The 15,298-nt window shown below is 39.8% G+C and overlaps 1 protein-coding gene across 5 annotated transcripts in view; it reads left to right on the top strand.

Moving 5' to 3' along the window:
• grik1a (glutamate receptor, ionotropic, kainate 1a) overlaps positions 1 to 13,900 on the top strand; it is a 43,577-nt gene extending 29,677 nt beyond the window's left edge. For 3 of the 5 annotated variants that reach the window (XM_074610617.1, XM_074610619.1, XM_074610621.1), the window contains 6 exons: positions 1,234 to 1,457; positions 2,074 to 2,192; positions 4,104 to 4,321; positions 5,827 to 6,052; positions 9,693 to 9,943; positions 13,348 to 13,900. In XM_074610617.1, the coding sequence (XP_074466718.1) occupies positions 1,234 to 1,457; positions 2,074 to 2,192; positions 4,104 to 4,321; positions 5,827 to 6,052; positions 9,693 to 9,943; positions 13,348 to 13,515 (1,206 nt within the window). In that variant the 3' untranslated portion in view covers positions 13,516 to 13,900. Of the gene's footprint in view, positions 1 to 1,233; positions 1,458 to 2,073; positions 2,193 to 4,103; positions 4,322 to 5,826; positions 6,053 to 9,692; positions 9,944 to 10,756; positions 10,926 to 13,347 lie in introns of all 5 variants that reach the window. The other 2 variants (XM_074610618.1, XM_074610620.1) reach the window with 1 other exon arrangement.
• Positions 13,901 to 15,298: the final 1,398 nt, after the last annotated feature.

The following is a 15,298-nucleotide window of genomic DNA, read 5'->3' on the forward strand; positions in this document are numbered from 1 at the left end:
ATAGATAGATAGATTACAAGTACAAGAGTACAAGTACAAGTACCTCAAAACTTTACATAAGTACTGCATTTGCGTAAATGTTAGGGCTGTGTATTGCCAAGAATCTGGCGATACGATATGTATCATGGTACAGGGGTAATGATTCAATATATTGCGATACTTTAAACAAGGCGATATATTGAGATTTTTTAAATTTAATTTTAGGAAAATTGTCATTGTATAACGGACACACCAGTAATACACCATTTTAGAATAGGCAAAAATAACACATTTGGATCTTATTGCATGCAAATAACTACCTGTTTCTTCCCCCAAAACTACATGGGATTAGCATAAAGTGGGTATGCTTTTCCTCGCCAAAATTTAGCGTGACTTTGGAGCGTTATTCAGCCTCCTTCTCGACAAGGTGGTTGACATGGTTGGCCAGTAGCTTTACTCTAGCTTTAAAACTGAGCCCGCTACCTCGTAACAATCAGTCGATACAGTGTTTTACAGAATCAATACAGTATCACAACACATAATATCACAATACTCATGTGTATCAATATTTTCTTACACCCCTTGTAAATATATTTTCTTCATGACAAATCTGCTCCAGACCAGGTGAAATTTGGGATATTGTATCAAAACTTAATTAATGGTCCGCCACCTCATGAATCAGCTCTCTATTTCTTGAAAAATAGCGTCACCCCACACGGTCGTAATGCGGATATAAATCCTGCATTCACTTTGAATCAACAAATCAGCCTATAATTATGTTCACAGATGGTAACAAAGCCTGTTTACAAGGTGACGTGTTTACAGACCAGAAGAATCACATTGATAATATCAATAGGAGGTACAGCACTGTATAATCAATGGTTTTAGCCTCTGGATATATAAACAGCTTGGCCATAGTTATGAATTATGAATGAATTTTACTTTACATATAAACAGCACTGAAATTCACAGGACTTCTGACACTGATGGTTTAATGAATCCAGTCTTGGGGAAAAAATCAGTTAATCTCTTGTAGCTTTTTCACTGTATATTGTTCTGTATTACTCATTTATTCATTATAACAGTATGTTCTCCAGTAGAGAAGAATACAAAACTTTAACAAGGTTATATGTTGTTGGGATATTGATACACTGACATTTGTTAGTTAGATTGACAGAAACAAATATTATAAGACGCCATATATAACCTCGAGCAGCCGTTTTACCTGTTGTATCTGACATCTGTCTCTTCAAGGTTGCAGACCTCGCCGTGGCCCCCTTGACCATCACATACGTTAGAGAGAAAGTCATCGACTTCTCTAAGCCCTTCATGACCTTAGGCATCAGCATCCTATACCGCAAACCTAACGGCACCAATCCGGGCGTGTTCTCCTTCCTTAATCCCCTGTCTCCGGACATCTGGATGTACGTGCTGCTAGCCTGCACAGGGGTTAGCTGTGTACTCTTTGTGATTGCCAGGTAAGAGGATGGATCGATGCTTGTGATAATGAGATGATGTACGATGGGATGGAAAGATGTAACGCTTGCTGAGGGTATACTGTAGGATATATACATGGTGAGTGCTTAATTTGAAATTGCACAGGCAAGAAAATGTAACATGGTGCCAGCACTGAGTATTTTAAAACAATACAGACGTGTATCAAATTCACCAGAATCACAAAGTCTGGAATAATTGGCATGACTGTTTCTAATCATCCATAGCTATTCTAAAATAACACAAAATATGCTGTAGCTGCCTGTCATCTGCCAGATTGGCTTTCATTGTGCTTGTTTCAGCTCCCTCTCAGGTGGTACATAAAAACCCCTTCCAGCAGGTTGCACCTAGCAACCCATAACTGAAATACTGTATTTTTTGTGAAAATCGAAATGCAAATCAAGGTGAAGTGTAAATTGCACTGCAGATAAACTGGAAGCCTGCATTGAAGTGAAGTGCGTGACCAGTGTGCCCCCTGTGCAGATTATAGCCACAGTACACAGAGGAGGTTTTTCTTGTTTAGATTTTGCATCTTTTTTTCTGATATTGGAATTTCCTTTCATCTGTTTTTCTCTCTCTTCTTCTTTTATTGTCTTGCAGGTTTACTCCGTACGAGTGGTACAACCCACATCCATGCAACCCGTCCTCGACTCTGATACAAAACAATTTCACTTTACTCAACAGTTTCTGGTTTGGCGTTGGAGCTCTCATGCGGCAAGGTATTTAGGTCACATTTAAAGCAATCATAATCAATAATTTTATATTAACAATGGATCAAACGGCTACTTGTATGTGAAAGGGGTTGCTCACAACTTTATTGCTCTCACTAGTGTTGTTTTTCGGCTGCAGCAGGCAGCTTATATTAGCTAAAAAGCCTTAATAAAACCCACTGTACCCTACTTAACCCAGCACCAAACAGCAGACAGACAAAGTTAGCGACTAGCTGGGGAACATAGTGGAGCATTTAGCAGCTAAAACAACAGATATTTCCCTCACAAGTTATAGTAGAGCCCTTATCAGAGCTAAAAGAAGATTGAATACTGGACATGAATTTGTCAGGTGGTCCGATAAATAATTAGTTATTGCAGCTTTACGGGGTTACTAATAACAAAGGCTGTAAATGCCAGTAGAGTAGAGCTGGGCTGCAACTAACGATTATTTTCATTATTGCCAACTTTTTCCTAGATAAATCGTTTGGTTTATAAAATGTAGTCTAGAAAAATAGTGAAAATGTCCATCTTAGTTTCTTAAAGTCCAAGGTGATGTTTTAAAATGTCTTGTTTTGTCAGTCCAAAGCCCAAAGATATACACTTTTATATCATATAAAACAGAGAAAAGGAGGAAAAGCCATATTTCAGAGGCTGAAAATGGCCATTTTTACATGAAAAATAACTATCGGTTGATTATCAAAATAGTTGGAGATTATTTTTCTGCCTAATCGTTGCAGCTCTTCTGTATAGCTGTCTAATGAACTCACTGTACAGCTTTAAAAACTGTACCGACAATGTAAACTCTGCTCTAAACTGTTTATTTCAAAACATCAATATTCGCCTACTATTTTCTGCAAATGCCCTTTCCATGCAGCCTGGATTCAGTCCCCATTAACTGCAACCATACCCTGTAATAACGATCATGTTGCACTTCATGGGGACTTGACCTCCCTCGAGGCAGGAGATTTGGACAGGATAAGTCTGACATGCCTGATTGGACGGACAACAAACCTACTGACAACACCAGTCCACAACAAAATGACAATGCTGAGGAAATGTTGCAATATTGCTGACGGCAAGCTACATTTGTCCAAATTCAACAGTATTGATAAAGGAAGAGACAAGCAAGAGAAGCTTTCATAAACGATGTGGATGTCTTTACATTTTGGTTTCCTTTGTGGAATGTGTGTGTAAACTAGCTTTTTGGTGGTTAACAGGGGCCTTGAGCTTTCTGTGGGATGTTGTGCCTCAGAGTAACTGCTTCCTTAGATACGTGGCCGTTAAACCAACCCGTCGTTTGCCCTTAAAGTGTAGATAAGCATCCAAGTGAAAAGGGTTTAAAAATAGAAACACAGATGTTTCAAACCTGGCACATTAAACGTGGTAAATGTATTCTTCAGTCACATTCATCTGTTTTGATTGCTCCTTTTCTCTGCACAGAGAGGAAAACATAAAGAATAGTGCTCATTCTGCTTTTTCAGTTTTAGGGTCCCTCATTGTCTTTGTATTCAGCTTTCTTTTGTCTGTCACATTTTGGTTTTTCGAAGTTTGTCTTTTTTGTTCTATTATGTTTTCTTTTTTCGTAATGATCAAATTTCTTTTGCAACTTTGTGTTTTAGACCAAAGTAGTAGTGCAGATTGAGAAAATAAAGACACTGTATGAAGAGGTGCACAATTTATCATTTAGGGCTGAGGTGACAATCCAATTGTAGCTCCGGTGTGAATCCAGCTGTTAAGATAACCCTAAGTGGATTGGGGTACTTGACTATGCTTTGGAAGAATATAGATGTTTTCTCATTGTTTTTTTAGTAGAGAATCTACACATAGTACATACACAAACTGCACTTCTTACCATTCTGGTTGTCACGTACTGATTTAAGCTACTTTTTAACCTTTTGTCCCCAATCGCTGTGCTTCCAGGCTCGGAGCTGATGCCTAAGGCTCTGTCCACTCGGATAGTCGGGGGAATCTGGTGGTTCTTCACCTTAATCATCATCTCCTCCTACACGGCCAACTTGGCTGCCTTCCTCACTGTGGAACGAATGGATGCTCCCATCGACTCAGCAGACGACCTGGCAAAGCAGACCAGGATTGAATACGGGGCAGTGAGGGATGGATCCACCATGACCTTCTTCAAGGTACAACTGCTGTCGGCTCTAAATTAGCTTTTAACTTTATCAAAGTCACAGCATAAAGAGTAAGAATTGGAATTACTATGCAGACGTGCCTGTTTCATGTCAAGGTGTAGATCCTGTCAAATTATATTGTACACATTGGCAAATTTAATAAGTATTGCAGCAGAGATCATAAGAAAGCCGTCATCCATATATAGTTTTTCTCCTAATTAAAAGGATAAAATCCTTAATTTGATTCTTCAATAAAATGTTTGTCTTTTAGTAAAGTCAAGAACATGCAAAAGGCAATTAATTCTGCAGCTCTCTATTTTGAGTTATCTTAAGCACAAGAACTAATAATTGTAAAATATTAGCTTAGTATTGAACTGTGCCTGACTGTCTGTACTTTAAATTAGATGTAAATCCAATAAACAAGTTTACAGACAAAAAACAGTTCTCATTTCAAATTAGTTAAAGGAAGGGTTGGTACGCTAGATTTAAATTATCCAACCGAAAAACCCACTCCAGCGTTGCCAACTCTTTTCCAATAAAAGTAGCCAGCAGCACCAGCTCCAAAAGTCCCTAAATCTGGCGAGAAAGTCGCCAAGTCGGCAACACTGACAGTCCGTTCCTTCAGGCTTCCCTCCAAAGCCACTCCCCCACAATTATCATAATGAATGTAAACGCCAAACATGGCTATTGTTGGTACTCACAGCTTGTGGAAGACTCCAATGACGAGCACTGAGTGCACGAGCAGAGCGCGCACAGGCAGGCAGACATTTCAATCATTACATTCAGGGCAAATTAAATTATTAGATGGGCTTATTACAGTCCTGCGACAGCCACAGATAACCAGATTTTCTCTTTTTCATCCTGTATCATCTTTTATCATTCTGTATCTTTGCCAAACATCCCATGAAAAATAAAAAAGAATCTAAAGACGGAGGCAGGGGAAAAAGACTAGTATTTACTTTTAATGAAAGGCAACGTAGATGCATCAAGAGGTGAGCATATGATGGGAAGTGGCGAAGATGCTTATTAAGACTACTTGCGTTTCGGGGCGTCTGTGTTGAAGTTAAACATATGTTAACTTGTTAGCTTGTATATTATATAATATATCGCTGTACGGATGTCCTCGGGCAGGGCTGTCACTTCCTTCCCCCGCCGCCGCCCACTCTCCTTGCATCCTGGTGGCTCAGCAGGGGTGATCCATGCAGGGCTTTATCCTCCCAGATTGCAGCCAGTGATTACGGCTGCCTGGATAGGAAGAAGCAGGCTGTGTTGATGGCTCGAACAAATTGAATCAGCTGGAGGAGATTTAGAACACAGCTGTCCCATTTTCTCTGACTGAGCAAGGAGGAACACTCACACACAAGACACACACGCAAGAAGTCCCGCACATCCTGCTGTTAAACTTATATGTGTTTATGATAGTATTTGAAATAAAGTTAAGTAATGATTATGTGTAGCCACAAACACACATAGTACAAATTCTTACCAACTTTTTGACTGTTTGGTTTCTTTATCAGAAATCAAAGATCTCCACCTATGAGAAGATGTGGGCGTTCATGAGCAGCAGGAAGAACACTGCACTTGTTAAGAACAACAGGGAAGGCATCACCCGCGTCCTGACGACAGACTACGCCATGCTGATGGAGTCCACCAGCATCGAGTACATCAGCCAGAGAAACTGCAACCTCACACAGATCGGAGGTCTCATAGACTCCAAGGGCTACGGAGTGGGAACACCTATAGGTAAGAAGAATGAGACTCTAAGAGATTGTAAAATGTGGGAAAAAGGTGTGTCTGTAGCGTAGTTACCACCATCTTTGTCAGTTAGTCTGTCAATCAAGAAAACACTTTCACTTTTTAATGTCTTACTGTAATGTAAAAAAGAAACTCTTGCTGCATACTTTTATTGATATTGTGCTTTAAGAGAAAAGTTTGTAATTGTCCTTGTAACTTCAACACAGCGAGACTCGTTTATGATTCAACTTTATGGCATTCATTGCGAGTTCTCTGTGGTAGACTGCACACAAAGATAGTTAAAACAAGCCATAGACAAGTATATACAGAAATTGCATTCATGCATACTTTTGAGAATATTAAAATGCACTGAAGGCCTTCCGTTGGTAGAATAGTATTTTAATAGAACCTCCTGCAAATGGAGGCTTTATACTGTAGATACAAACTTCCACTTATTTGGAATTTGCATTTTCATTCTTCAGGAGTTCAAGTACAGAGCTGCTAACATGCAAATGCACTTCCATCCAAAAGCTCTGCCAGCTGTTCAGTGTAAATGTTCATGTGAGGTTTCAGGCCAGTTTGTTGGATTGAGAACTTGAGAACTGGAAGCAAGTCAACGTGCTGGACCGTGTCTGCTGTTGGTGCTCTTGAATGTTTACTTAAGCAGTGCTTAACATCTTGTCTCTCTCTTGTGTTTTCGCTTTTCCTCTCAAGATGTTTAAAAAAATGTAGAGCCAGTTAAAATATATTTTTTTAAACTGGGGTAGTTGTTGCTGAGCACAGCTGATCTTTGCCAAGAACATATGCAGGTTGACAAGTACAGGGCATACATTTATATTAGGGCTGTCAGTTGATTAAAATACTTAATTGCAATTAATCGCATGATTGTCCAGAGTTAATAGTGGTTAATCGCAAATTAAGTGCACATTTTTTATCTGTTCAAAATGTACCTTAAAGGGAGATTTTGACAGTGTGTTAGTGTAATGGCTTGCCCCAAACTGCATGTGATTATCATAAAGTGGGCATGTCTGTAAAGGGGAGACTCGTGGGTACCCATAGAACCCATTTACATTCACATATCTTGAGGTCAGAGGTCAAGGGACCCCTTTGAAAATGGCCATGACAGTTTTTCCTCTGCAAATTTAGCATAAATTTGGAGCGTTATTTAGCCTCCTTCACAGCAAGTTATGATTCCTCAGGTTTTCTAGTTTCATGATGTCAGTATCTTCGCTCTAGCTTTAAAATTGAGCCCGCTACAACCTTTGAAAGATCGTTTGCATTAATGTGTTAAAGAAATTAGTGGCGTTAAAACCAATTTGTGTTAATGCGTTATCACATTAACTTTGACAGCCTTAATTTATATGTATGGGCACGACGAATAGAAATAAGGACGGAGCCACCTCCCTCCACTTAATTTCTGTAATTACCACGAGATGTTCATCGGCTGTCAGTATCTATGACAATTATATACTCTATAACATTACATAGCAATTATTACCTCTTTTATCAACTCTATTCTTAGATGAGATAGTATCATACCAACATATTCATCCTAAAGGAAATAGCTGTACTAAGGATTTCTCATGCAATATACAATAGAAGAAGGTGAAGTGTTGAGGTTTAAGAAGAGCAATTATTATATACAAAAGCCAAAGTTCAGAGGTTGCTAAGCTCTTCTCCCAGCAGCAGGGGGAGGAGTTGTATACAGTTTGATGGCCACAGAAACAAAGGACATCCAGTAGGATTCAAGCAGCCGTATGGATGGCATGTATGGGGTGAGAAGCACTGCCAATTATCCTCTGTAGTTTGACACACCTCCACCAGAGACTCAAGTTCCACTCACACCAGCAAGCCAAGCTTCCTGTTGAGCTTGTTGATTCTAAGGTTGTCGGCTGCTCTCACCCTGAACGCTACCGTGTAGGATATAATGATGGCCATCACGGAGTGGAAGAATATCTGCAGCGTAGTACTGCAGATAGCAAACAACCAGATCCTCCTCAGAAAGTTAAATTGACACTCTTTTAGAGGACAGTGGAATTGCTCATCCAGTCCAGTTTATTGTTGAGCTACAGGTGGTTCAGCCCACAGCATTTGTCTGTATTCAGCCTCTTTTCCCTGCTGGTACCATAGATTGTATGTAAGAAAGTGGATGTAGCCACCGTGATGACCCATTGGTTTGTGGACTGCCGTTTCGAAGCCTCGATTTCATCATATTGGCCGTCACCATCTTGGTTTTTTGCAACCATAAGTGACACAAGAGGGTGGAGCTAAGTACAACCAAACACTAAATAAGACATTTTCTGTGCACCAAAATGTTACAATTATCTTTCATGAACTGAAAACACACTATGAAAGGGTTAAAGTTGTAAGACGAAAACACGGACAACTCCCAGACCGGACAACGCCGTGGTAGTGACCTGTCAATCACAAGGTAGCCACGCCCTAAATAATCCCCTGCTTTATGGTCTATTTGACTCTAAATGGGACCATAATTTACTAAATGAACATCATGCTGTATTGAAGAAGACTTTAAACTAGCGATTTAGACCATAAACTCATGTTTACAATGTTTACTGAGGTAATAAATCAAGTGAGAAGTAAGCTCATTTTTCTCATAGACAATCAGACTACTATCAGACTTCTTTTTGCAACCAGAGGAGTCGCCCCCTGCTGGCTATTAGAAAGAATGCAAGTTTAAGGCACTTCAGCATTGGCTTCACTTCTCACTGACCGGTACAAGAACTAGCAAGTTTCATCTGAAGGCAGAGCTGTGAAAGGTGAACAAGAAGGGAGACAGGTGAACACCTGCGATACTCCTGGTAGATGTTGTAGCTGACTTCTTGAATGATTTTTAATCTATGGCACTAAGAGGAGCATCTACCTTTGTGTCCATAACTGTAGTCCAGAGCAGGGCAGGGTGATATGGCATTAAAACCAAACCAAAAATCACGATGCAAAGCAGAAAAATGATGCCATCCTCCACCACAATATCTAGCTGGTAGGCAAAGTGCAGGGCGTCCAGTGATGGCTTTACTTTCCCCCTCCAATTACACTGTGACTTTTTGTTGTTTGGTGTGTTTGGCAGGTTCAGGTTTGGGTTAAAGCTTAACTGGCTGATGCCCTTAGGGCAGTTGCAGCGGTGCGGGGGCTGAGCTCCACTGAGCTGACAATTGAGTCTATTCAGCTCTTTTCTTATCTGATCAACAGGCTTTAATGTCCCATATGTTTTAGGCCCTGGGGTGTCATTGGAGGATAGTGGATGGGAATGCTCTGGGGGGCAGAAGCCTCCTTCTCGAACCTATTAAACGTGATTTAATTCCTTCAACACATTGGCCCTATCCATGTCTCCTGCAGTCACCTGATCTCTGGACTGCTTGTAGTCGGTGATGTTACTTGAAATGCATTTTGGATAAACATTACAAATGCAAATTGGACTTTTATATCCTCAAGATACATGCAGATTCACGTTTCCTGTCTCATACAGTTAATTCTGTTCTCCGAGCAAAGGCTTAAATTGCACGGTAGAAAATGCTTTTGTTTCACTGTAAACAGAGGGGTGCCTCAGCAGGGCTGCCATGCCTTATTTTAGTAATGGGACATTCAAATGTATTTATAAGTGCTCTAATGTCTCTCTGTTTGTCTTCTGCAGGGTCTCCATACAGGGATAAAGTGACCATTGCTATCCTTCAGCTGCAGGAGGAAGGGAAGCTGCACATGATGAAGGAGAAGTGGTGGAGGGGCAACGGCTGTCCAGAGGAGGACAACAAGGAGGCCAATGCTCTGGGCGTGGAAAACATCGGCGGCATCTTCATCGTCTTGGCCGCCGGTCTGGTTCTCTCCGTGTTCGTGGCTATCGGAGAGTTCATCTACAAGGCTCGGAGGAACGCCGACATAGAGGAGGTGAGTGAGGATGAGGAGCTGCTGTTCTTCTGCTAAGCGGCGATAACAAATGACCAGATTAAAAGTAAAAGTCTCTGCTCCGAGGAAACTTAGTTTTTCGTCGAAGAAAAGATGCGGTTAAATTAATTTTAAGTTGTTTATAATCACAAGTATTGAAAGACATGACATTATTTATGCAAATTTATTCACACACACATTTTCAGAGACAAAGGACAAGTAATGTTTTGTTTAGTTTTTCTTTGTCTCTTGCTAATTAATATTTTCTAACTATGGACGTGCTTTTAGATGTGGTTTGCTTAATCAAAATTAATTAACTCAAAATCATATTTGCACTTGTTGGTGGTAATAACAAGAAAGGGACTAGATGGATTTATGACTTATCAGTGTCTGACAGTCCTACACAGTAAACACTGGGTTAAATATGGTAAAGAAGTGGTGTGTTGGTAGCTCAAAATGACAGATAACTCACTATTATTTTTGTATTTTAATTCTCTCTCATACAGTATGCCCATATACCTGTATGTCATATATCATTCATGTCACCATAAGTCATCAGTACTGCATTATGCCTGAATGTACAAATGAAAATTACTAATTATTAGTCTTATTTAGCAGAAGCATGAGTTCTATCTGCTTTCGAGAACAGGAACATCCCTTTCCACACTGTTATCAAAGAAAAACAATACCATTCACATGATTCATTTCTTTGCTTTTGTGTCTTATTTGCTGTGTTTTCTTTTCTTTGTTTTTACAGTTCTGTTTTGATTTCTTTTCTCCTTCCATTTTCTTTTTTTCTGTGCATGCTCGTGTCAGGCCTTCTGTTTCTTTTACGGGGTGCAGTCCCGTCAGTTCCAGCGGCGCGGCTCCACCTCCTCCTCTGGCACCTCCTTATCTACTGATCTGGAGAGCGGCAGGCTGCTGGGGGATGACACAGAGTAGCCATGGCAGCACATTTACAACACATACACACTCTAGATGATAGGTTTGTAACTAGGTGTCCTTCTCTCTGCCCCCTGCTGAAAATACCCCAGTATATCTGCACCTGTGTCAGCCAATCCCAATTACCATTATACCTCCAATACCTGACCCTCTTGCTACTATGTATTCCTTTCGTCCCCAAGGTCAATGTTAAATTATGACAAAGTTGAATACGATTACTGTGTGGTTTTATGCTGTATAATTGGGTATATTTAAGCAGTAATAGACTTTCTTAGGAACTAACAAGCTCTTGTTGTTGCTTTTGTTATACAGCATGTAAGGAGCACTTTAATGAAAGCCTCAAAATACACACTCTTATTAGGAAAAACACTCAGGACATCTGTTTTTTTTTGTTTTTTTTAAGTTGCAAGTTATTTTATAAAAATGTGTGAGTCACCTGTTTGTGTCCTTTTGAGCACACATTTATCAGAAATCAAGATAGTTTGAAAAATGTGGCATTTAAGTTCCTATAAACAGCGCAGAGCTCTGCATCTCTCCTGCAAGTTTTGCTTCATTCAGTGAAGTGTCAGTAGGCGTTCGTGTATACTTTAGAGGAAGACTCTGAATGCCTTATGGGAAATCAAAAGATAGGAAAAGTTATTTGAATAATTTCTTCCTCATTAAGCTCGTTGGTAGACTGGTTTGGTTGGCGGAAATTTGGATAACAGTAATGGAACAACGTGTTGAGTTATGATGTCCCCTGACACAGATCTAAAGCCAAAAGTACAGTTGTAATTTTCATAAATAAGGACTGCAGAACATTTTAACTGAAGTAATGATGGATGGGATCACAGAGGGATACTGACTTTCAAGGTCTTCCCTGCTCCCCTGGACTGACATTGTCATCTACTACCATCGCAAGATTAATCTCTCCAAAATGTAGTAAAAAAATACAAGAAAGTATTTAGTAGTTTGTAGAATATATTAACCATTACATAGTAGGGATGTAAAAATATATCTGGTATCAAGATATTTTGTTTTTGTGATGCTCTATCAATCCTCAAAAACACTGTATCAATTTTAATTAATAGTTTACAAGATTAACTCAGTCAATACTTTATTTCTTTCGCAAAGAGATGCATCCTTTGACTGTATGTGCCTTCTCAAAGTAGTGCTATGATATTGGTGTTAACAGGGACTTTTTTTAACTTTTTACTCAGATTTCATGCATACGGCTGTGTGCTCTTTATACTATGACAGTTTTCCTAAAATTAGATTTAAAAAATCGCAATAGATCGCCTTGCTTACAGTATCGCAATATATTGAATCGTAGCTCCTGTATAATGGTACGTATCATATCGCCAGATTCTTGCCAATACACAGCCCTACTACTACGAAAATAATTGATACTATTAAAGGATTATTTATCCTTTAAATCCTTTATCCTTTATCCTTTATTATTTATTCAGTGTACATAAAATAAGTATGTTAACTACTAGACAAATATAGATAAAATACCTTATAAGACCAGAATTAACAAGGTCTGAATTGTTGCAAATTACTTATTGTACCCTGGTACTGCCAGGTGGCAAGAAACATTAATTATGGGATATTATAAGTAAATTACATCAAAGTTCATACTTTATTTACTTCCTATTAGGTGAGTAAGTATGGTTTATGTTCAATCTACGGTTTTTGCTCCTCTTTCTCAGATTGGTTCCAGGTAGGTTTTCTCCACTGATACCGAGTGTTACTGGTATTCGTGGGAAACCCTGCAGGAAGCCACATTCGTCTGAGAAGCCTTAGGCAAAGCCTGAGGATGAAGGAGGAAGACCTTCTATGGTCTTTGGATGCAAAGACCGAGAGATAAAAAACGGGATGAGTTTGTGCTGCAAATAATAATTTGCGGGATAAATTTAGCGAGCACCCCCCACTCTGGAGGAGAGCAAACTAAAAGGCAAATAAACACGATCGAAGATTAATGAGTTCAATGCGATGTATTCTTCTACCAGAATCAAATAAGCCAGAGGCTTCTCATTTCAGACGGCCCTCTCTTTGATAATTTCAAATAATTGCTATATTATGAATGCATAGCTCTCTGCACTAGGACGTCGCTCAGCAGACATTGTCCTTCATCTCTTTTCTGTGTCCTTGGATTTTATGATGAGACAACAGAGTTTACAACTCTTTTAGATGGATATACATTTTATATGTGTTATGTCATTTCGAATGTCTGCCCGGTCCGACTTTAAAGCTGACTTACTGCCTGCTCACATTCAGCTGCAGGCAAGCTCCTGCCAAGATGAATCAAATGTCATAGCCTTCAGTTTAAACTTAGATTAGTATAGCTTTCAATTATTGCTGTGTCCAATAATTCCCTAGTTGAGACAGTACAGACACCGTCTTTAAACTCATGGCCAAAGTTGATAAAGGTCATAATGACTTTATTGGTGTCTTAACCCAGGCATTGTCTTTCTTTTTGGCAGTGCGTGTCTTTTAGCGCCGTGATGGAGGACTTGGGTATGTCCCTGCAGTGTTACAAAGGCATCCGGAGGAGGTCGCGACCCCACAGCGCAGCAAGGACAGCGTGCGTCCTCTGTCAACCCAAACGCCCTGCAAAGAGGGAAGGAGCGAGACGGGACTCCAGCACGTGAGATCTGAGCACTGATGGAACTTGGATCAGAGACTGCTACCTGATTGCCCACATTTGTTTGTGGGCCACCGAATGATTTTGAAGTTGTTTCCTCATCAACCCTGTCTTTATGTGTCTGGATAATACATTAAGCATTGTACTTATAGATGTAGTTTACAAAGTCTCGGCCTTGTGTCAACATTAATTATGATAAAACAGGTGATGACTACGAGAATAACAGCTCTCTCATTGTATAAACCGTTGCTGTTCCCTCTTGGCTGTATAGTTCACTGTTCTGAGCAGTTTGCAGAGTTGAATCTTCACACTTTATAGATACTCCCATTGTGTAAATGTATGACAACTTCACTGATTTTCAAAGTAAAAAGATTTTTGCATTTTTTAAAAAAACGATTTGCTGTTGTTGTGTATGGTTGGCAGCGGTGTGTGCGCCTGGTTCTTTGTGTGCCTACTGGCAGGCAGCAAAGTAGCTTCAGAGCAGATTGCTGAGCCAACCCTGGCCAGTGAAAAGAGATAAGGACCTCTAAGGAAAGTCAGGAACACACCTGCTGTTTTATACCCTTCAAGCACCAAAATCACAGACAGCTCACACCCCCTTCCGCAACATACACACACACACACAGCCTCACAAATGCTTGTGATCATGAAATATTGCTGTCTGAGCATCAGAGAAAGGATATGATACGGGGAGTATCATATCAGGTGAAGGAGAAAATGAGAAGCAGTTTTTTTTTAAATGCATGGAACTCTCAGGAGGTCAAAGACAATTTCCTTGTTCCCCTGGGAGTAACAGTCTTGTTTTACAATAAGTCATTTTTGTTCTGTTTGCAGTTGTCAAATTTGAAAGCCGGGGGGAAGATCTTGTCTCCCAGTAGTGACAGTGGATCTCAGTGGATGTTTGCAGTTAAAAAAGTGAAAAAGCAATCTCTTTAAAGGAACAGTATGTAACATTTTGGGTGATCTATCAGCAGAAATGGACTATAATGTTCATAACTATGTTTTCATTAGTGTATAATCACCTGAAACTAAGAATCGTTGTGTTTTCATTAACTTAGAATGAGTCCTCCATATCTACATAGGGAGCGGATACTCTTCACGGAGACCACCATGTTGCTCCACCATGTTTCTACAGTAGACCAGAACGGACAAACCAAACACAGAGCCTTTCGCGTTTTTACAGTACCTGAAGGCCGCAGAGTGCAAAACTGTGGTACCGCCAATCGCCGTCTGACTTCCGTTGCTCCTAATAGTGTTATTATGGTAAGGATGGCCTCTGAGCGAGGTGAACGGTGTTACCACGGTTTTGCACTCGTCTTGGAAAGGGAAGAGTGAGCGGAGGGGTACTCAGTTGGTTGCAATCCGCAACCACACCACTAGATGCCGCCAAATCCTACAAACTGTAACCTTTAAGTACTTTACAGGCTTAGCGTACATGTTATATAGATTACCTACAAGAAGATTTAAAGGGCATTGATTAATTAATTTATGATAAAACATGAGACCATAATATTAAAAAAAACTGTTATTTTGGAAGAACAATTCATTCCCACAAAAGTTCCTCATAAAACATTCCCCATAGAAAACAATTTTGATTTAATATTATATGACAAATTTGCAAATTCAATTTGCCTTTACAGTATTCATCGCTCAAATGCTTTTTCACAAATTTAAACCAGGAAGATCTGAAAGCAGTGCATGCAGCACATTGGCCTAAACCTCTGTATACTGCAGGTAATCAGAATGATGGATGAGTATGTTCTCAGCTGCTGCAGCACAATTAACTCTGC

Source organism: Sebastes fasciatus, chromosome 16 (assembly GCF_043250625.1).
Source record: "Sebastes fasciatus isolate fSebFas1 chromosome 16, fSebFas1.pri, whole genome shotgun sequence".
In the NCBI taxonomy this organism is placed as follows: Eukaryota; Metazoa; Chordata; class Actinopteri; order Perciformes; family Sebastidae; genus Sebastes; species Sebastes fasciatus.